At 31.7% G+C, this 21,299-nt stretch overlaps 3 protein-coding genes across 3 annotated transcripts; 1 reads left to right on the plus strand and 2 right to left on the minus strand.

The window, feature by feature from the left end:
* Nucleotides 1-2,469: 2,469 nt before the first annotated feature.
* LOC108487516 (superoxide dismutase [Cu-Zn], chloroplastic-like) lies at nt 2,470-5,501 on the minus strand. Its single transcript, XM_017791872.2, has 8 exons — nt 5,006-5,501; nt 4,380-4,441; nt 4,238-4,277; nt 4,044-4,139; nt 3,923-3,954; nt 3,735-3,810; nt 3,461-3,514; nt 2,470-2,703 (listed from the first exon to the last, which is right to left on the minus strand). The coding sequence occupies exons 1-8, from the start codon at nt 5,292-5,294 to the stop codon at nt 2,678-2,680; spliced, it is 675 nt and encodes a 224-aa protein (XP_017647361.1). The 5' UTR covers nt 5,295-5,501; the 3' UTR covers nt 2,470-2,677.
* Nucleotides 5,502-6,670: 1,169 nt separating this feature from the next.
* On the minus strand, nt 6,671-8,306 carry LOC108488805 (transcription factor FER-LIKE IRON DEFICIENCY-INDUCED TRANSCRIPTION FACTOR-like). Its single transcript, XM_017793092.2, has 4 exons — nt 7,648-8,306; nt 7,354-7,554; nt 7,058-7,231; nt 6,671-6,948 (listed from the first exon to the last, which is right to left on the minus strand). Exons 1-4 carry the CDS (start codon nt 8,122-8,124, stop codon nt 6,844-6,846), a joined length of 957 nt encoding a protein of 318 aa, XP_017648581.1. The 5' UTR covers nt 8,125-8,306; the 3' UTR covers nt 6,671-6,843.
* Nucleotides 8,307-17,243: 8,937 nt separating this feature from the next.
* On the plus strand, nt 17,244-21,096 carry LOC108486929 (asparagine synthetase [glutamine-hydrolyzing] 1). The gene is made up of 12 exons (XM_053028498.1): nt 17,244-18,191; nt 18,323-18,418; nt 18,536-18,677; nt 18,870-19,060; nt 19,158-19,319; nt 19,408-19,488; nt 19,570-19,791; nt 19,875-20,009; nt 20,097-20,177; nt 20,268-20,354; nt 20,471-20,578; nt 20,661-21,096. Exons 1-12 carry the CDS (start codon nt 18,045-18,047, stop codon nt 20,892-20,894), a joined length of 1,686 nt encoding a protein of 561 aa, XP_052884458.1. The 5' UTR covers nt 17,244-18,044; the 3' UTR covers nt 20,895-21,096.
* Nucleotides 21,097-21,299: the final 203 nt, after the last annotated feature.

Here is a 21,299-nt window from a genome sequence, read left to right on the forward strand (position 1 = left end):
AGGTCCAATTGAAACGTCCAACTTTATTAATTCTATATATATATATATATATATATTAAAAGGAGTTCAAACTGTTGATGTTAGATGATATCACCTTAGTGTGATAGAGACAGTCGAGGCGTGAGATATGAATAAAGATTTTTGGCTTGGCTTTCCGCTCAAACTTCTTAAATGCTTATATTTAAATGAGGAAACCCTAAACCAAAAGTAAAAGCAATGCATAGGCAGAAGGGGGGGGGGTGAAGTCAATGCCTTCTTTGATAGTTAAGAACAACCCCAATTGCATGAAAGAAGATGAGATATAAGGGAAGTTTAAATTGCATGCCAAATAGCCCCCTCCGCCCTTTCAATAAAGGAAGAAATTTGGTAGCATAGTTTTAGTTTGAGGGATGACTTGTAGTAGCAGATATGATGCTTTTGAGAACAACTTTGGGTGAAGCAAAGAAGATAAATAAGGGCAAGGGTAGCTATCAAAATCGAAGTCCTTTCCACTAAAAACAACGACTTTATGCCAACTATATCCCTTAAATTAGGCTTTACACTACTACACTGCTTACTCTTTCTCACTTGTTTCTAACTTGCTTCTCACAATTGCCTCGTGATTTCAGTTTTATAACTCTTCAAGCACTCATGTTAAATCAACCTAACCACCTTTTAACTCTATACCTATTCATTGCTCACACCACCCTTCACATTACCTCTCTTAATTTCCAATTCCAAATATTTAAAAATAAACCTAAAAACCCAATTAATAAATACCATCATCGGTACGCTTAAACATAACCAAATCTGGAAAAGTATGATCTCAAAGTTGTCATACATTCTCTTTACAATAAATATACATGTTTAATGTCTGTATATTATATTCATGTTTTGAATTTTGGATGTTTTAATAATTTACTTTAAGTTTATGTTCATATAACTAAGACGAGATAAATGCAAAATATGACACAGCATGCATGAAGTACCAAATCTAGCTTAATTTCATATATTTGTTGTTCTAATCAAATTCTCATTATTATTTTTAGATCATTAAAGAACTCTATAAACAAAAACCAAAGTTTATCTTATAATTTTTAGGATATATATAATATAGAACAAACAAACAATTGATATATGATTTATTTTAAAAAATTAAAAAAGTAGTGTAATTACAACAAATTAATGACATAATAATTCATTTATTCTTTTTAACTATTTTTATTTTCTTTTGTGATACGCCATAAAAATAATAATAATAATAATAATAATAATAATAATAATATTTTTCATTTTTCAAGTTGTTAGAGATTACCTTGATTATATTGGCAACCCACTTTTGTGAGATAATTTATGCATTGTCTTGTTTACCTAATGTTGAGGTAAAGCTATATATATAAATATAATATTTGTTAGCTTCTAAACGGTAGAAGAGGCATACGCATAGGATCCTATTACCAGATGCACATTCTCACAATCTAGAAGCAGAAATTAATTATGCAATTATAGCCCATTTCATGCTTGTTTGGTATATACAAGACTGAATTTTCTCCCCAATTTTTGTGGTTAATTTGAGTTTTGCTTAGGTGGCCTGGCCTAACTGCCGGTATTCTTTGGCCCTTAACTTCAACCTAATCATTTAGAGTATTTTCTTCTCGGTTCATGATTTTCTTTCCAATGATTGTGAAACCAACATACTTATTTTGTGCAATGGGTGCAATTTTATTATTGTTGCTAAACCAACTGATACCACATTTTGCATTTGTAAATTATAACTATCACTGGGTACAACAATAACCTTGTAAACGATATCATTGAGAGAATTTTCATGAACCCTGGGTTATCATATCAAACAAATTTCTATAATATATAAAAAGTCAAATATTGCATTCCCATCTCCCAAAAAAAGAAACCCTTTATTAAAAGTTTAGTTGACATGTTCAGTTTTCTTTATTTTACCATACAATATACAGTTTATTGTATCATCATGTATAAAAAAGGAAAAAGTCTAAAGCATAAGCAGATAAATAATTTATAGTAAAACTCCAATCAGCAACGAACATAGATGTGACATTTAAAAGCTTTTTTTTCTTTTCCAAGTAGTATTAGATTAATGTAAACGAAAAAATACATATTTTATTAGTTATGGGAGCTGATAACATGACTTGTTTCTGTGTAAGTTCAATGAGAGAATGAACCATAAATTTAAGATTGACTTATTTGCTAGTTTTATTAATATTACAACTTGTGAAAGTGATCTAATCTTATCCAATTTGACACTACAAGACAAATAAATAGAATGGAGTGAAGAATGGACATTAACATAAACCTGAGGCCATCTTCTTTATTTTACGCCATTAATTAAGAGACATCCAAAATTGTTAAGCCCTAAAGAGCATGGCAAGCTATTAATAGTCTCAATAGGAGGAGGTAGGTCACGGGCCGAGCCCAGCTACAATTTCATTTTTTAAAGGAAAAATTCAAGCCCTATTCCAATCAGATACCATGGTCTGTACTATTATTTAAAAATAATAAAATATCTAAAATCAATTTTCTATTCATAATTAATTGAAATTAGTTGGTTTTAAAGCCAAATTACTGGATTCAGTAACTAACTTCTAAAACACTTACAACCCATTGCAAGTAACTAATGTGTAGGAAAAGCAAACAACAATGGCCGAAGACCAAGCTGGTTTCTTTATATTGGTGTCAAACCCACAACACCTGCATATACATTACCAGAACAAGTAAATATGAGATGAACTTCAAAGTTTCAATATAATGTTTTACATGATATGAACAAGATAAACGTTATGCCTGGGAAGAATTCTTCAGGCAGGTATGCCCATCCATGATTGTCAGAATTCATAGGCACAACAGGACAACACCACCTAACTGATATCCAACGTTCAAACCCTCCCACAGGAATTGAACATCCCTTTCCCCTATACTACTGAAGGTACTAAATTGGCACACTAGGGAGCAGATACATCACATTCATTCCAAGCCAAAGGCGTACCAACTAAATCAACAGTTCAAGAGTCCATCCAAGACTTTTTCCTACTCCTAGCAGACTGCCAATCTATCAACATGAAAACCATGATATTTTCAACCCCTTGTCTTTTCCACTACTTTTCCTCCAAATTTATATAAATAAAAGTCAAATCTAATTTATTCAGGTATTGAGAAAAGCTGGAGCCCCTCAAGCAAAACCAATGCTTGAACCAGGCCAATGAAGCTCAAAATGAATTGAAATCCATCAGAAACTGGTAAAACAAGCTGCAGACGGTACTGCAGAGTCCCCCAAGTTAATAACTTATGTTTTTGCTTAGCTAAAATAACAACCAAGTCAAAGATATTTATGCTCAAAACATAGATGCAAAAAACAAATCAGAGATGAGTCTGGAAAAAATATGAACTTCTTGTTTGCTCTGGAAACAGATAGATATAGAACTAAAGATTAAAGTGCTTGTGCACATACCACATGCCAATCTTCCACCTGCATTTCCTGTCGTTAGGCTAAGTTCATGTCCACCTGTAGATGCATAAGTAAATAGCAGTATAAGAAAAACTAAAACAAGCAAATATGAAGGAAGCTTTGCAGAAGACGTACACAAAAAGAAATTTATTTTTAGGATCAAAATCCACCCTCCAAACAACATAAAAATAGCCACTACAGGTCTCCCTTCTCTAACTTATTGGGAAGTTTCTGCACAAACGCAAAGGTAAGAATTGCAAGCCAAATAAATAATTACCCTTTCCAAGGTCATCCTCAAGCTCATGAACTACAAATGCTCTTCCAATGACAGAATTTGGGCCACTTAGTGGTATCTGCACATGAAAGTCAAAAGTTACAAAGGAAGCAGGAGTGAGAACCCTCTCTCATTGAAAAGAAAATTCATGCATGCAAAGCACACAAAGGAATATGCATGCATTACTACACCTGCTTGTCCACGATTGTTGCCTCTGCCACTCCTGCATCACTCAAACATTAAGCAATGAATAACTTAATTTGTTCAAACTAATTTAGAAAGGAAAATGAATAAAATTTAAGAATGCATTACCATCAGCATTAGCAACTATGTTTCCCAGGTCACCCGCATGGCGGACTTTGTCCTCAGGAGCACCATGTGTCATACGGTTAGGATTGAAATGTGCTCCTATCATTTAAAATTTTAAAAATGAAAAAAGTTATACATAAAAGAACTCTAAAACAATAAGATCCTATGGAATGAGATTCAAATGCAATACGTCCTACCCGTTGACATGCATCCATTTGTTGTGTCACCATACTCATGCTACATGTAGAACAAAAAGTACAGATTAAAACCAGACTTCAAAAGAACTTTTATGTGCTGATATACACTGAGAATGAGCAGCTAAAGCCAAAAAACACTTACAAGGTGGAACCCGTGAAGCCCTGGAGTAAGACCAGTAACACGAACATTCACAGTTGTTCGACCTATTTATAGTGAAATTAAGCATTCACAGAAGACAGCAACACTCAATTGCCAAAAAGATAAGCCAACAGAACATGTATTGATGTAAAGTTTCACAATGTCTAAAATTTGTAAGAGGCTAGACAGTCGTTTCAACTTTAACGTGAACATTGGAATATTTACTACAAGTATACAGCACCAAGGAAACACTTATATCAATATCAGCTCTAAATAAACAGAGGAAAATCGAGATAGCAGTTAGAACTAAAAATCTGGCTTTCGCAAATCGCAACATTGACGCAAATATGATCCAGAACTGAGCACCACCCTAACCATAGTCCTATCCAACCTCAAAGCATCGAAGATGGAAATGAATTCATCAACAAAAAGTTAAAAGGAAACCCCCCCTCAAAAAAACAAAAAAAACAAAATATACTCATGCTCTTTCTCTCGCTTCTTCTCCATAAATAAACAACGAATTCACAAAAAGAAACAGAATTTCTCCAATAAAAAGTATAAAACCGAAAACCCAAACCACAAGATGCATTGGGAAACAAGTAAATACACAAAGTGAAAATAAAACAGACCATCATCTTCTTGAGTCAAGGTGACAACGCCTTCAACTTTAGAATCACCTTTAAGAACCGCGACAGCTTTCTTGGATACAGCAAGCACGGAAAACTGCTTCTTGGGGGCAGTAGCAGCAATGGAAAAGGATGGACGAGGGAGGTTGAGAGAGACACCATGAAATGTGGATTGGAGAACTTGTGGGTCTGAAGGGTTAGGTGTCGACAGTGCATGAAGGAGAGTGTGGTGAGATGGGGTTATAGTGAGAATAGCGTGGGCTACCATGGCTACTATTGCTGCAGATTGCATTTGATGAGTGGGTGAAGAGTGTAGGATTATGATGGAGATAATGTGAGAAGTGGCTGCAGTGACCCCTGGGATTTAACTAGATTCTACTGTGCTTTTGCTTAAATCGTGTTTTTGGGAATGAGGACAATCTGGTTTGCACAGACCTTAAAAGATGTTTTCTCATTATAAAATGTGTTTTTTGGTAAATTACAACTTCGGTAACTTATGTTTGCTTAAATCGGGATCCTTGAGTCACTAATGACACTTAACAAACCGCTATCGTTAATGACTATATAATAACATTTAAAAGTTCGGTGAACATCACAAATTTAAAAGAAAAATCATCTAATACAAAAAATTTATTAAAACTGAGTGTTTAATTGTATAAAAGTTAAATGTTTAACAAAATATAATTATCACTATACAAATGTTTAATTAAATTTATTAAGTTATTGTTTTATAGTTAAAAATTAAGTTTGTTGATGGGTCAATTTATTTGGAATAATTTTTTTAAATGTTGCTTGTGGGATAAACAATTAAAAGTATTATTTTTTTATGAGAGTTTTATCTCTTGTGCTTTATTGAATGTCAATGTGCCATTAGTAGAAGCCCGATGGGCTTGACTCACAAAGCTGAGAGCAGTTAAATTGGTGGACCTACAAGCCCGTAAATGGTGACCTATATACTATACGTAAGAGTTTCAAAACTCAACAAAGGCTAGTGCTAACATCTCCTTAGTCAGAGGCAAAGTCAAAATTTGTTCTAAATGAGTCGAATTTAAATTATAAATTTTTGATAGAGTTAAAATGTAATTTTATTATTGCATTAATATAAAATTTTATAAATTTGAAAAGATTAAATTATAAAATTTTTTCTTTGAAAAAGCAAAATATAATTTTACATTAAATTAACTTGAGTAAAGGGGTAATTTTCATTTATGGAGGTGGTCGTGCGCCAACAAACAATCTAATTCCTCGAGGCATTCTCCCTCTGTATTTTTGGTAGAGGTGAGAGAAAAAAATCCCAGCACAACCCGGGAACAATGCCAACCATTGTTGAGAACCCGATTCACTGCCAAAACTAAAAAATTGGACGCTCAACAATTTTTTTTTTTAAAATATTTTTTGAGCAAGTTAGCGAGATTCGATCACAATTGTAGGAAACAAATTAACAGTAAATTAAAATAAAATGGCTTAATCTTAATTTAGATCAATTTTCTAATTTTCTGCTTCGTCGGGATTGTTTATTCAAATAACGATAAATTAGAGTTAGTCACTGAAAATTATAAGATCATTTTGCATAAACAAGACATTAATACACGTATATTAGCACAAATTTGTGTTTCAGGCATGATCCAAATGCCACAGATCATTAACACTAGTAAGAAAACAAATCAATTTGTTCTTGCAACCCGTGTAGTCTATTGGAAGAGTATTAGAGTCTTGGTTTCGCTAATCAAGTTCAACCTCGAGTATTCAAGAATATAGAACTATTACATAACAAACTAACAGTTATGGGACTTCATTGTCGATGAAGAACAAGCATCATTAACAGGCACTGACGAGACAGATTAGGAAGATAAAGGTGTTATAAACTCAAATCCTTGGTTCAGAAGAGCCCCGCACACCCATAACTTCAGGTTTGGCAAGTTCATTGACTGCTCACAATCTCTCATCTGCAGTTTTATATAAATCAGTCTGCAAGTTTTGCAATTTAAAACCTCAGCAGCTATATATGGTACTGGAATTCGCGTAAGAATAGAAAAAGAGTAAAGGTTGACTTACATTTAGAGTAAATGTTAATACAAATCTGTCAGAAACAGTGGCCAAATTGGAATTCAGAACTTTGAAGTTAGTGAGGGACTCAAGGGCGTTGTAAAGTGATATTGCAACCCCTTCACCTTTGTTGCATATCAATCTAATGTAAAACTCTCTTTCCTCCACTTGAAACATATTCAACTGCATTGTAAAGTGAAAACCATTGTTTCATTTCCATGGAAAAAAAAAAGGCAGTAAATAATATCACAATTATTAAAAACAAGTGATTGTTATATTACTATTATTATTATTATTTTCTTTACCTGCATTATCTTCTTGCAAACTGGGTGGCTGTTGTTTCTTGCAACTCGAATCTTAACAGGGTTTTCAATTGATTCTTGGTACCTTTCGGATCCTGCCAATGTTGCTTCAAGACCCGCAATCTCAGCTTTTAGTTTCTTAGCCTGCATTTGCAGGTCTTGCACATACAATACGGCATCTCCAATAATCGAAGCCTTATCCATCTGCGGTAACATAAAATTAAAGCCTTATCCATCGAATTATATTCGCAACTGGATCCAACACATGTTATACTTATATATATACGTAACACATACCTTTGTTATGTTAGGAACCAGGGAACGCAATGCATAGAGCTTCTCCTTCATCCGACCCCTCCTCCGTCGTTCCGAGATCAAAGTTCTCGACCGATCAACCCTTGGTTTCTTTGTGGCTGTTGGTGTTGTGGGGGTGGTTGCGGTGGTTGTCCCGGAAGAGTTTTCCTCGTCGTTATCATCCTCACCATCCTTCATCATTTCTCCATAAAAAGTACTTGGCAATGGATCGAAAACATAGTTAGGATCCGGCACAATGGTGCTTGAAGCATCAAGGCAAAAAGTATCCCCAGGTGTGGAACTAATCTGCTTATCCTCAACAAAACTACCATTGATAAGATCGCAATCATAACCGACGCCTGCATCTTTACTTTCACCACGAATCAGATTGATGAACTGATCAAAATTCGGATCATCAATGAAATCATATAGTTCAAACTGATTTGGGAACTGCAGAGGGTAATTTCTCGATGCATCCATTGGTTCTTATGCACTGCCTGGCTGTGAGAGGTGTAGGCTGTATATATTGTAACTTTCAAATTAAAATCTGGACCTGCTTCACGTCATTTCATGGTGTGAACGGAATCGACTGAAGAACCTAAGGCTGCCAGCGATTTTTTTTTTAATTACTTCAAATACTAGTAACATAGCAACATCAATCAGGCCCTGGAAATTGATAAAAAATATATAACAAATATAATATTCAACTCCATTAAACAAACACTGTATTGTAGTTGAGCCGAGTTTTTAGGATTGATATTGACTTGCTGTTATATTCTGTAGGGTGACTTTTTCTTTAGAGGAAGACCGATCTGAATCCAGGGTTTCGCAATTTCTGCAGAATTACTTTAGTCAAACATGTGATCTGAATTCAAGGTTAAGCTTGAGATGCTGATCTTCTAACTGCTATTATGAGATCAAAATCAATGACCAAGTTCTCCAAGTTTACTATACTCCTCAAATGATCAGCAATGACATCAACATTCGGTTTTACTTCTTTCTTTTTAACTTTCCGGGGAATCTATTTCCAGCCTCTGGTATTCACATTTTTGAGGTGACATGCAGTTTTGTTTTAATAAAGATTTCAGGGCATAGTTAGTTCATCCAAATTTCATGGGTGTGAATGGAATCGTGTACTTTTGTTTAATAAACAGTGGTTTTAAACACAAATAATCTACAGTTCAAACATTTACAAGATTAAGACATACATATACATATCCACCAGAAGAAACAGCAAAAATACTTGCTGCTGTCAGTACCTGTGATTGTTAACTCATCTACAGTCAAATCCAAAGTTGATAGATTGCCTCTAATACGTGTTGTACGCAAACATCCAACATATACAAAATGAAAACTCAATGTCAATAAGTTTAATAAAACCCGACTTCGATATTAAGCAAACAATCATAGGCCGCATGAAATTTGCATCAAACCTCAAATATTCTTTTGACTTTCTATAGCTTGAAATTAAGATAACCATATCCATCTCATGCCTGGTTTGGCATGCACACGCACATATATTGTTCTTTAAAAGGGACTATCAAAGATGGTTCTCGAAAAAAAAAAAAATTTATAAATTCGCCAGATATAGAAACAATGGTTGTTACCTGCACCGTATAATACCAACGATTTATTTTTTTAGAATATTCTAATTTGAGGTGGGGACTTTGCTTGCATCTCACCTGACCACATAATGTCTAATATTTTATTTATAGCAAGTTTAGTGCAATTGATAATTTAATTTATGTGTTTAATTGTTTATTGACTATTGCTTGGATGCCATACTTGTATGTAAATTTATATTAGACAATCTTAATTTATTAAAAGTTGTTTAATAAACTAAAAATAATTTAATTAGTAATAATATTGATTATTTAGTGATACTTGAAGAACTACTGTTTAAAATCAAGATTTTATTTAAAAGAATACCTATTCGAATATTCTTATGAGATCAAACAGTAATTAGTTTTTTTTTTTTTTATATTTAGGCTTTGTGTATTTTATTTCTAAAAAGAAAATTTTGATTTATTCTATAAATACGTATAGGATCATGATTCCGTCAAATATGAAGCTTAGAAAATTTGCATGCGAGGAATTCGATGGCACTACGCGTGGGGAAACGTGCCTTCCATGAAGTTGAGGTGCTCTTTGGTTGAAATATGAATAAATTAATGAAGCAACATTGGGTCTCCACGGGCTTAATTTATTGTCTTTTGTATTTTAATGCTTAATGTTCAAGTTTCAGGCCAGACTATACAACATAACCAATTTTGACATGGGCCATAAGGGTTATCTCGGCCTTGATATTAGCCTCGTCAAAAGTTTATGTTGAGCTTACCTCTGATGATTTTAAGCTGGAATTAACTTTGTTTAGATATTGTGAATTGCGTTTTCGTTCGATTGGCATTGATATTGTTGTCAATATATTAGAAGGTGGATTTAAGTACGGTGAAGTGTATTATCCTCCTATTAAAGAATTGAGAAGAGACTATTGATAGTTCTAAGTATTGTATATAAAAAAAAAGTAAATATAAGAGGAATTCATAGTGAAATTAAAGTTCAAAAAGAAAAATCTTTGTCAAGGTTTTCGTACTCCTTCCAAGAAATAAGAATATTATCCAATTTTAGATTTCAATATTCAAATTTCAACTTAATCCATTCAGAACATTTTAAATATTATAATATATCATTTTAAATATTTTTAATAATAAAATAATATAATTCTTTATTATCATCTTGAACCTCATTCATGCTCATTAACAGATTAAATATAAAAAAGTATCATAAAACACAAGTCTCAATACTTTTTAGTTTCTTTTTATCTTACAAATAAACCAATCAAGTGATTACAAAAAAACATTAACATATCTCTTGTCTATCCTATAGACAGGGGCGTAGCAAGGGGGGCTAGCATGGGCCTGGCTCCCCTAAAATGTAAAATTATTTTTAGGCCCTTAAAAATTTTTAAAAATTTTAAATTAGTAAATGTAAAATTGTACTTTGGCCCCCCTAAAATTATAAAAATTTGATTTAATCTTTTACAAATTATAAATATATAAACTATAGAAAATTAAAATTTCATCCGACCCCCCTAAAAAATTTTTTTGGCTTCGCCCCTACCTATAGATATGGTATTTAAGTTTTACTGATAAACTAATGAAAAATCAATTCACAGTCATTTAAATAGCATTTGAATAGAAAATATCAACTTGTCCAACATGATAGGGGTTTACATATAAAATGAATCTTAATACATATGCACACACATAAGCAACATGAAGATTGTCTCTAGTGGGCGCATAATTGTAAATTTTTATTGGTATTCTCAAGGGAAGAAATGATGACCATCATCAACTCTTTCTAGTCAACATAAAACACAAGAAGCGCTATTCCTTGCTTATTCCTTCTACCACTTGTGTTACTTCTAATCAAAATTAAAATTTTTGTTAGTAAATTATAATAATAGGTAAAAACTCAAATAACAAATAGAATTAGTGTGACTCGAATTTAAATTACACTTGGGGTAGTGAACATCCTTAACTGTAAGGCCATTACACGAGGTTTAATCAAAATTAAAATCAAAACTTTATAAATTTGTATGATTCAAAATTTAAATTTCATGTGTATAATTACACCAAATTAAAGTTTATTTATTAAATTAAATATTAAAATAAAATTAATGTATAAATTTAATATGTATCATTTTTATTTATTATATTTGTTTGTTTGATTAAGGACCACTGAACGGCCCTTTCAATTAAAACCTGTAAGATTTTTTGAGTGCGGCAGTCTTCTACCTTTATATCATCAAAGCTATCATTGCTGCATTTTGAATGGAGTTTAAGTTTTCTTACGTCTAAATCTTTGACTTTTTTTTTTCACTTTCAATGATCCACAAATTTTACAGATTACATATATTTTATCATTTTGCTCTTAAATTAGATCTTTAGTTAATAGTTTTGTGTTTCCTATTAGAGTAGTTGATGTACAACCTTTTTGTGACGGAGAAAGAAAAGGAGAGAGAATGAAAGAAGAAATTGGTGTGATAAAGGAAAATTAAAATATAATCTGCTAACCATATTTTAGAGAGGTAAAGTTAATATGATAATCAAAAATTAAAATGTAATTTTATTATTTTAATAATTTATATTTTTATAAATTTTAAAGGACTAAAATTATCATTTTAAGAGTTAATGTACAAATTTATCATATATTAATTTTAAAATTTTATAAATTATAAATAATTTAAAAGTGAAATTTTCTATTTTAGAGCCACTTTTAGTTCCACCTCTATTTTGTAATATTTTTATATAATTGTGTAATTATACAAATTATTATAATTTTTTAATGCTTTGCATACATTTATAATAGCTTATGTTATCTAATATCATGCATAAATTCAAATTATTTGTCATATTTTTCCTCCGAAATTTGCTATTTAAGTGTTCAATTATTTTATTTTAACTTATATTTTAATGTTTTCTCTTGCCTAAGTGGAAGAATTGGATAAAAAAAAGTTTCAAAGTAATTTTAATAAGTTTTTATGATTTGGACTCAATTTCAACTTGACTTTGCTTCACTGTTTTAATCATATCTTAAGCTATAAAATTTCAATTTGAGTATATAATTTACTTTTTCGAAGGAATTGACATATTAACACTCAAACCTTAAAAACATCAAGAAAATACCAAAAAAAAAACAGTCTTGAAGTCTATGACAGAAATCTGACAAACTTGAAAAAATTGCTTTTATTCATTAAGGGCAATCTTAAGGCTTTTTACTTTAATAATATAAAAAATATCATAACTTAAATGGATGTCCATGAAATTTATTTATCAAAATGGTACGTTTGTTACAATGTTCTATTGGTATCACCTAATAAATTGACAGTACTAGACTGAAATATGATGACTTAAAATATGCAGGGACATCGGAAATGGAAAATTTTCATATTAGGTCCCTTAATATTTTAAGTCATTACATTTTAGTCTAATATCGCCAATTTGTCATGTAACACTAGCAAACATACTATTTTAATAAATAATCTTATGGGCATACCATTTAAGCTATTAAAATTTTTTTATATTATTAAGATAAAAAACTACAATTTTATCTTTTATGCTCTTATGCAAATTTTAACTTATAAATACATAGTTTTAAGATAAGAAATAGACCTAACTACAATTAGTATTATTTTATTTTTGTGTTTTCTCTGAACATGAGTTGTTAAAGTTTTTTTAGTTGAAGAGATTTTGAAGTTTTGATTCTTCATGTTTATGAGATTTTTCCTTTTTTTTTTTTTTTTACAAATCTGTAAAAGTTATTTATCGAGAAGCAGAAAATCTGCTACAACAAAACAACATAGGAAGTTCCAATATGTAAACAAAAGCTATACAGTAAAATCACTCTATACCCCAAGCTATACAAATTCTATTATTTACAATCTCATCATATCTAATTCTAGGATCAAATAACCTCATACGAACTGCAGCTTTAATCTTCTCCAATATTACTTGCTCTGACAAATGAGTATTATAAAAAAATCTATAGTTTCGTTCCCTCTATATCTTGTAAAAGAAAGCTCCCCATGCCATTTGCATTGATTAATTATTCTAATACTTGATAAATGGATATATAATCTAGTTTAAATAAATACTAATTGCTTGTAATTGTTGGCTAGAATTAGATTTCTATTTTTCAAGCTATTAATAAATGAAATCTTAGATGCTTTGTTATAAGATTGTTTTAAATAATGAAAAATGAAAATAATTTCGACAAGCTTCATCGTGGTTATAAAAAGGTAAAGAAATATTAGAGAAATAAGTATAGCGTTAGTAATTATAAATAATTTATTAAATAATATTAAATTTATCTTTTATGGATGATCAAATCTAAATTTCCATCATATTGATTAAAGAAATAGAATTATCACCAATATTTGTGGGTTAAACTTTGCTCACTGTTACATACAAAAAGAAAATATGTTTTGAGTGGAAATTTATTTTTATTAGATTTGGCACCCACTGTTATTAGATAACGATTTGTGCAATTACACAAAACATTTATAACATTTTAGGTGATTATATATACAAAGGGTAATAACTTTATACACAACTTATGAAATTTTTAAACTCTATAAATATAGTTAAAAATGTGATAAGTGTCCTTTATATATGTAATTTTAAAACTTTTACTATACCTATAGATCACATGTCTTACCCTAAACTTACATGTGGAGTTTAAAAACTCCACAAACCATATATGAATATAATTTTTTATACAAAACATTACTTAATTATACAAATTAAATAATATTTTTTAATACAATATCTATTTCTACCTATAATGTTTGAACTCTTAAATCGAAATAAAATACACGTATAAACGTATTCGAACACAAATTCTTTTGATTATTATAATAACAACACTACCAATTGAATTAAAGTTTAATTAACCATATTAGATAATTTTTATGTAACATAAAATATAATAATACTTATAATAGCTTAGGCAAGTTAGAGGTGATGAAAACAGAAAAGTGAGCTCTTATTGAAATTTTGTGGAACTTTATATTCGGTGAATTACAAAAGGAAAGTAAAGTCTCAATAACAACGCGATTAGAACGATTCAAATCGAAGTCATACTTGAAACTATAAACACCTTAAATATTAAGCCAACACATACATTAGATTCAAATTTGATTTGCATGAGAACGTGAGGAATGATGAGCCCATGTTTTTGTACTTAATAATTTTTCTTGTTCGTTTATATAAGTGACAAGCACTTTGTGTATTATGAATCTGCAATACTACAGGGATAGCATATGACAACTACATCTAGAAATTGCAACCATGAATATGGTTCTTCGGCCCATACGTTCTTTGCATCTGAACTCAATCATTTTCTTCTCCTTATCCCCTTAATCATTCAAAATTAATGGTGCGGAAATATATGTTTGAGATGAATATTTAATATCAATACACCCGTATTTTAACTTTTATAGATTTAAAGGATTACTTTTATTGTTATTTATATTTATACTTAAATATCAGACACGGAAAATCTTTTAAAAAACAAATAATAGTAACACATTACACATGTGCTCCAGCTCGCTTTCGCCAAAAGTGAATCAATAGGGTTCTAGCTGGCGTGGCTTCGATTTTCCCCATGAAAAAGAAAAAGAAAAAGAAATTATATTAATGGATCCAAATCTAATAATAATAATAATAATAATAATAATAAAATAATTTTATTATTATTTTTTAGTATAACTTCAAACTATTCGTAATGAAAATATCCATAAAATCAATGTCGTAATTTTATAATTTTAATAAACTATAACTAGCAAGTATTTGAAGGAAGGATGCGGAATCCTTTATCTACCTTTCAAACTTCATTTAAATCATTCATTGAATTCAAATTTTATATATATTGGCTGTGCAGTTAAAATTTAACTATAATTGTAAAATTTTCAGTTTTATTAGTATGCAAAATAAATATAAAAACATATTTGATCAAGTTCAATACATAGTAAATAAAAATCAGACGGAATTGAAATTAATCTAGATATAACTAGCTAAAGCTAATATAAGCTAGACATACATACATTTGCACTGTTATACATATTATGTACATGTTTATGTAATTTATGCACATTTCATAGATGAAAATCTAGAATGATTGTATTATTTTTGACTATATTATTATTATAAATTTTGATTATATCTAATTTTTTAGATAATGTTTAAATTTATCTATAATTCTTTTTAATTTATAAATAGGAAGATAATACACTTTAAAATACTAAAAAACTTACACCCACCTCCATATGTCAATTAAGTTAAGGTTCATGGTTGAATCCCACAGTTATCTATTAATTTAAAAACAAGGTTTTGGGTTATATTTACCGATAGCAAAATAACCCTCTCATGTCTCATCTGAGTAATTAATATTGGATGGATCCAGAATTTTATGAAATTGGCAAAGAAAAATGATATCTTATAAAAAAAATCCGGAAAGATTTTTTTTGGCCCTATCATAGCTCACCGAATATCAGCTTGTTTATTGTTGTCTTCCTAACTTGAAGCACGTAACAAACATCGGATAATGTAAAAATATATAGTACTTATTATATATATATATATATATATAACCTTTCGTTTCCATTAAATCCCTACCTTTTTATTAGTTTTGATAATTAACGTATTTGTGTTATATTCATATTATTCCTTTATGTGTTATATAAATACTTAAATTTTATTTTAATATATTAAAATTTATTGCTATATGATTTTCAATATTTCAAAATTATTAGGTCCACTTCTTGGTCACTCTCTTTGTTTTCTCAATAATTAAGTTCATGCTATTGATGATACTGTTAAAATATACTATAAGCTCCTAATTATTCGAAAATTTAGAATTTAATTAATGTATTTTTATTTATAAGAATTGAATCTATACTTTTCAAATTTTAAAATTTATGTCTAATTATTAATATTTTATTTTTAATTAAATTTAAATTCATTATAATGTTATTTTTTAATTTCATGATTACCAAGTGAGTATTTTTTTTAAATGTCAAACTAATAAATTTAACAAAAATAATTGTATTAACAATTATACTTGAAATTTTAAAATCGATAAATTAAAAGATTAAATTTTTAAAATAAAAATATAAAGTCATAAATTTTAAATTTTTAAAATTGCAATAAGGACATATTTTAACCTAATAACAAGCAAGCAAAATATGTAGCCCTAATTTTAATTAATTAAATGAAAAATATAATCACATTCTCATTTTAATATAACTTGCTCCAATAAATAACCGGAAAGGATAAATCTTGATTTTGATTGTTGCATCATTAATGTCGAAATTTCAAATCAAAGTTTTGTTTTTTATGTCTTTATATTGCACTTTATCTAAATGTTAAATTAAAGGTGTTAAGTAGTATGATCCAAAAGAAAAAGAAATTAATTTTAACATCTTATTACGCAATAGGTTGATTGTTCCCGCAACAAACAAATAGATTTTGATTGTATCAATGTTTTTTTTTTTATAATATCTAAAATTATTTATAGTCTATATCTGATTTATAACTGGAAGTATAATACGATTCAATACACTTAAATTCATATTCTTCAACATTAACAATAATATCATATCAATCGAATTAACACTCTATTCACGATTAGTTAAATATATTATTATTGTTCAGTCAATTTATAATGGATTACGTAGAGTTGCCCTTGATTATTTCTCTAAGTGAAAAGAATCAACGGCCTAGGTTGCATCGCCAAAACCAAGAAAAGAAAATCCACGTCAGCTAGAGGTCCAATTTATGGAAGACAAGTAGACAAGTCTGAGAAAAGTGTAAAAACATTTGACTTTTCACATTGCTATGTGCTGTGTCAGCAAAGTAAATGACCGTGAAAACAGGTGAAACGGTAAAAAAGCATCACCGAAAACCAGTCATGAGAGACCACGTGGCGACAGGAATGTACATGGTTTCGAAGAAGCGATGAAGTGAGCGTACGACGCCGTTTCCGTGAGAATCTGAAATTCTCAACTATAAATGCGTGGCGTTTGATGAAATGTCAAAACACAAGACGTGTTGTCTTCCCGTGTTTACACTCCACTGTCTTCTGCTCCATCTCCTGCAAAATTTCGTCTTCTTTTTCAATTTTCCTCCTCCTTTGTGTTTTGCTTTGTTTACGATTTTCAATACCAATACATTTACTTTAGTTTGTTATAGTTGTTCAGGAAAAGGAAGAAAAAAAAGGTGTTGGGGAGTGATAACTATTGAAAGAAAATGTGTGGTATTTTAGCAGTTTTGGGTTGTTCTGATGATTCTCAGGCTAAAAGGGTTCGAGTGCTGGAGCTTTCCCGCAGGCAAATATTATTTTTTTTCTTTCTTACGTTTTCACTTTTAATTTCGGGGGTCTTTTTATTTTAGCCTATTTTGACGTTTGTGTCTCTAAATACGTTGATAAACATTTGCAAAATAGGTTTAAATTATCTCTCTCATATTGGCCTTGCAAAAACAAGAGGGAAAAACAAACAAACATGGTTACTACTTTAAAGATAGATCATCTCCAAACTTGGAGGAGAACTATACCAAGGGTCTTGAAGCAATGACGTTACTACTTTTGAAACAAAAGAAAGAGGAAAATTAAAATAAAAGAAGGTGGCACAGTGTGTTTTAGGATGCTAATAAAATCAGATATGAATTTTGAGAATATTAAGTTCCATTAAATATGTCACTGCTGATAAATATATGTATATCACTACTTAGTCAGTGATTATTCACGTGGGGTGTGGGCCGTAATTTAACGATCATCTGGCGAAACAAATAGTGATAAAAGAGAAATAATAAGCTGAAATAGCTATCGTTGGCTGATGTATGAACAGGTTGAAGCACCGTGGTCCTGACTGGAGTGGGCTCTATCAACATGGAGACAGCTATTTGGCTCATCAACGTCTTGCCATCGTCGATCCTGCTTCCGGTGACCAGCCTCTCTTTAATGAAGATAAGAGTGTTGCTGTCACTGTAAGCCTCTCTATGCTTCTTTCGTTTTAGTACTTATCCAGTTTTAGCCCATATGATCACTCATTTAAAATTTCAAACATGTAACGGTTAATTTATATTTTGTAATCGGTCAATTATGTATCTGGAACTAGGTGAATGGAGAGATTTACAACCATGAAGAATTGAGGAAGAAGTTGGTAAACCACAAGTTCAGGACTGGCAGTGATTGTGATGTTATTGCCCATCTGGTAAAGTCCACATTGCTAAACCTTTTAGTGATACAGCTCATTACGGGTCTAAATTTGTTAGTTTGTTTTGTAAATTCAAGTGTAAAAGTTGTTGCTTAAACTTGCACTATATTACAGTACGAGGAATATGGGGAAGACTTCGTGGACATGTTGGATGGAATCTTCTCATTTGTGCTGCTGGATACCCGTGACAACAGCTTCATTGTTGCTCGTGATGCTATTGGGGTCACCTCCCTCTATATTGGCTGGGGACTTGATGGTATTATATCTTGCTTTCTGCAATATATCTAATATACCTGTGTGATATTTGTATAATAATTAGCTGTTATTTCGCGGTTTTTTACTTTCTTCACTACTGATATTTATCGAATTGGCTATTCATGATAGAAAAAAACAAGTCCAGATTGAGATTGGTTTGCTAAGTTAGTTGTTTAACTCTTATTATATTCAGGTTCGGTATGGATATCATCAGAGATGAAAGGATTGAACGATGACTGCGAACACTTTGAGAGCTTTCCTCCTGGACACTTGTACACTAGCAAATCAAGAGGATTCAGGAGGTGGTACAACCCACCCTGGTTTTCCGAGTCCATTCCTTCAGTTCCATATGACCCGCTTGTTCTCAGACACGCATTTGAAAATGTAAGCTTGATGACTTGCAGCCAAACATTTGACACTTTTTTTTCTCTTTTCATTTTCTGCCATTTTACCTTATGGGTCATATGTAATATATTTGTAGGCTGTGATCAAAAGGCTGATGACTGATGTGCCTTTCGGAGTTTTGCTATCTGGAGGCCTTGATTCATCATTGGTTGCTTCTATCACGGCTCGGTACCTGGCTGGTACCAAGGCTGCCAAACAATGGGGAAGTCAGCTCCATTCTTTCTGTGTCGGACTTGAGGTAAGTCACGTGGTATAGGATGAAACCTTGAAGCATAGTTTTAAAGGAATTAACTTTCCTTAAAATTTGTTTATGGATTTCTACGCAGGGTTCACCAGATTTGAAGGCCGCAAAGGAGGTTGCAGACTATTTGGGCACTGTTCATCACGAGTTTCACTTTACCGTTCAAGTAACTACCCAAGATTTAGTAATTCTTTTAATTCAAGTCCTGGTGGTCCAACTTTCGCTAATTTTCGCTCTAATATGGCAGGATGGAATTGATGCGATCGAAGATGTCATCTACCACATTGAAACCTATGACGTGACTACAATCAGGGCGAGCACTCCTATGTTTCTGATGTCACGAAAGATCAAGTCACTAGGAGTGAAGATGGTTATTTCTGGTGAAGGCTCCGACGAGATTTTTGGTGGATATTTGTACTTCCATAAGGCTCCAAATAAGGAAGAACTTCACCGTGAAACATGCCACAAGGTAATAGATCACCACACACGGAAGTAGCCATCGGAATTGGACTATAAGGATATAATGGAACTGGTCTTTTTAAACTTTTACAGATCAAAGCACTTCATCAGTATGATTGCCTGAGAGCTAACAAAGCAACATCAGCGTGGGGATTGGAGGCTCGAGTACCCTTCTTAGACAAAGAATTTATCAAAGTTGCCATGTCTATAGACCCTGAATCAAAGATGGTATGTAAACAAGTAATTTCTCCTTAAAACGACAACTATATTATGATACAGACTGACCAAGAATACTTTTTCTGTATTATGATACAGATAAAAAGGGATCAAGGACGCATCGAGAAATGGATTCTTAGAAAGGCCTTTGACGATGAAGAGCGTCCTTATCTGCCAAAGGTGTCATTGAATCTTTTGTTGTCTTTAGTATTTGTTAATTTTAACGTTAGTACCCAAGTCAACTAACAAGTCCTATTTGATGACCTGCAGCACATCCTCTACCGACAAAAAGAACAATTTAGCGATGGCGTTGGTTATAGTTGGATCGATGGTCTTAAGGCGCATGCCGCCAAACATGTAAAAACCTTTCTATTTGTCCTCTTATTGCTTATAATTTAATAATTATCTCCGCTTGGAATCTCAAGTAACCAGACTGGTGTTAGGATCAATCAATTCCAACCTTATACTTTCAGGTTACTGATAAGATGATACTTAATGCTTCTTACATCTTTCCTCACAACACGCCAACGACAAAAGAAGCATATTACTACAGGATGATTTTCGAGAGATTCTTCCCTCAGGTGATTTCCGATTTGAAGTTGTTAACTTTGTCAATAGCATTTGATTGCTGAAGTGATCATCCTTATTTGCTGGGTTTAACAGAACTCGGCTAGATTGACAGTCCCTGGAGGAGCTAGCGTGGCATGCAGCACTGCTAAAGCTGTTGAGTGGGATGTTGCCTGGAAGAACAACCTTGATCCTTCAGGGAGGGCTGCCCTGGGAGTCCACCTCTCGGCTTACGATGCCGAGGCTCCTCTCATCAACAACGTGCCATCCAAGTTTATCGATAGTATACCACGGATGGTGGAAGTTCCAGGAGTTGCCATACACACTTAGTACCTGCCTGCCTACTGGAGAGGGATCGGAATCAATGAAATCAATAAGTGATAGTAGTATGTTGTGGCATATTCATCAAAATTCTCATTTACTAAAATACTTTATGATTGTTTGGATCTTCCATTCTTGTTGTTGCTTATGTTTGAATGTGTGTAACTGTTATCATGGAAGTCAATCAGATATTTGAATGTTTGTAACCAAATATGTTGTCTCCACTGGTTTAATGGAGCATTAACAAGTCTAGATTCTAAACATCAATATCAGACATGAGCTAAGGAACCATACAAGTATCGAGGTGATCGAGGAAGTTTCTAGTTGAATTTGAAAGGGAAGATTTATGCAAGGAACTGAAATCATTAGTGTTGGATTGGGACCAAGTTGAGCATGAGCCAGTGTTGGGCTTGG

This window comes from Gossypium arboreum, chromosome 5 (assembly GCF_025698485.1).
Source record: "Gossypium arboreum isolate Shixiya-1 chromosome 5, ASM2569848v2, whole genome shotgun sequence".
NCBI classification, from domain to species: Eukaryota; Viridiplantae; Streptophyta; class Magnoliopsida; order Malvales; family Malvaceae; genus Gossypium; species Gossypium arboreum.

Excerpts from the sequence above, each read along its gene's own strand:
- LOC108488805 (XM_017793092.2), bottom strand. The coding sequence starts at position 8,124 with ATGGATGCATCGAGAAATTACCCTCTGCAGTTCCCAAATCAGTTTGAA. Across the intron at positions 7,232-7,353 it reads TTTGCAAGAAGATAATGCAG|TTGAATATGTTTCAAGTGGA; the intron begins GTAAAGAAAATA and ends TTTACAATGCAG. Across the intron at positions 6,949-7,057 it reads TATTAACATTTACTCTAAAT|ATGAGAGATTGTGAGCAGTC; the intron begins GTAAGTCAACCT and ends ATAAAACTGCAG.
- LOC108486929 (XM_053028498.1), top strand. The coding sequence starts at position 18,045 with ATGAACAGGTTGAAGCACCGTGGTCCTGACTGGAGTGGGCTCTATCAA. Across the intron at positions 19,061-19,157 it reads TCAGACACGCATTTGAAAAT|GCTGTGATCAAAAGGCTGAT; the intron begins GTAAGCTTGATG and ends ATATATTTGTAG. Across the intron at positions 20,010-20,096 it reads TAGACCCTGAATCAAAGATG|ATAAAAAGGGATCAAGGACG; the intron begins GTATGTAAACAA and ends ATTATGATACAG.
- LOC108487516 (XM_017791872.2), bottom strand. The coding sequence starts at position 5,294 with ATGCAATCTGCAGCAATAGTAGCCATGGTAGCCCACGCTATTCTCACT. Across the intron at positions 4,140-4,237 it reads AAATGGATGCATGTCAACGG|GAGCACATTTCAATCCTAAC; the intron begins GTAGGACGTATT and ends TTTAAATGATAG. Across the intron at positions 2,704-3,460 it reads AGGTGGAAGATTGGCATGTG|GTGTTGTGGGTTTGACACCA; the intron begins GTATGTGCACAA and ends ATGTATATGCAG.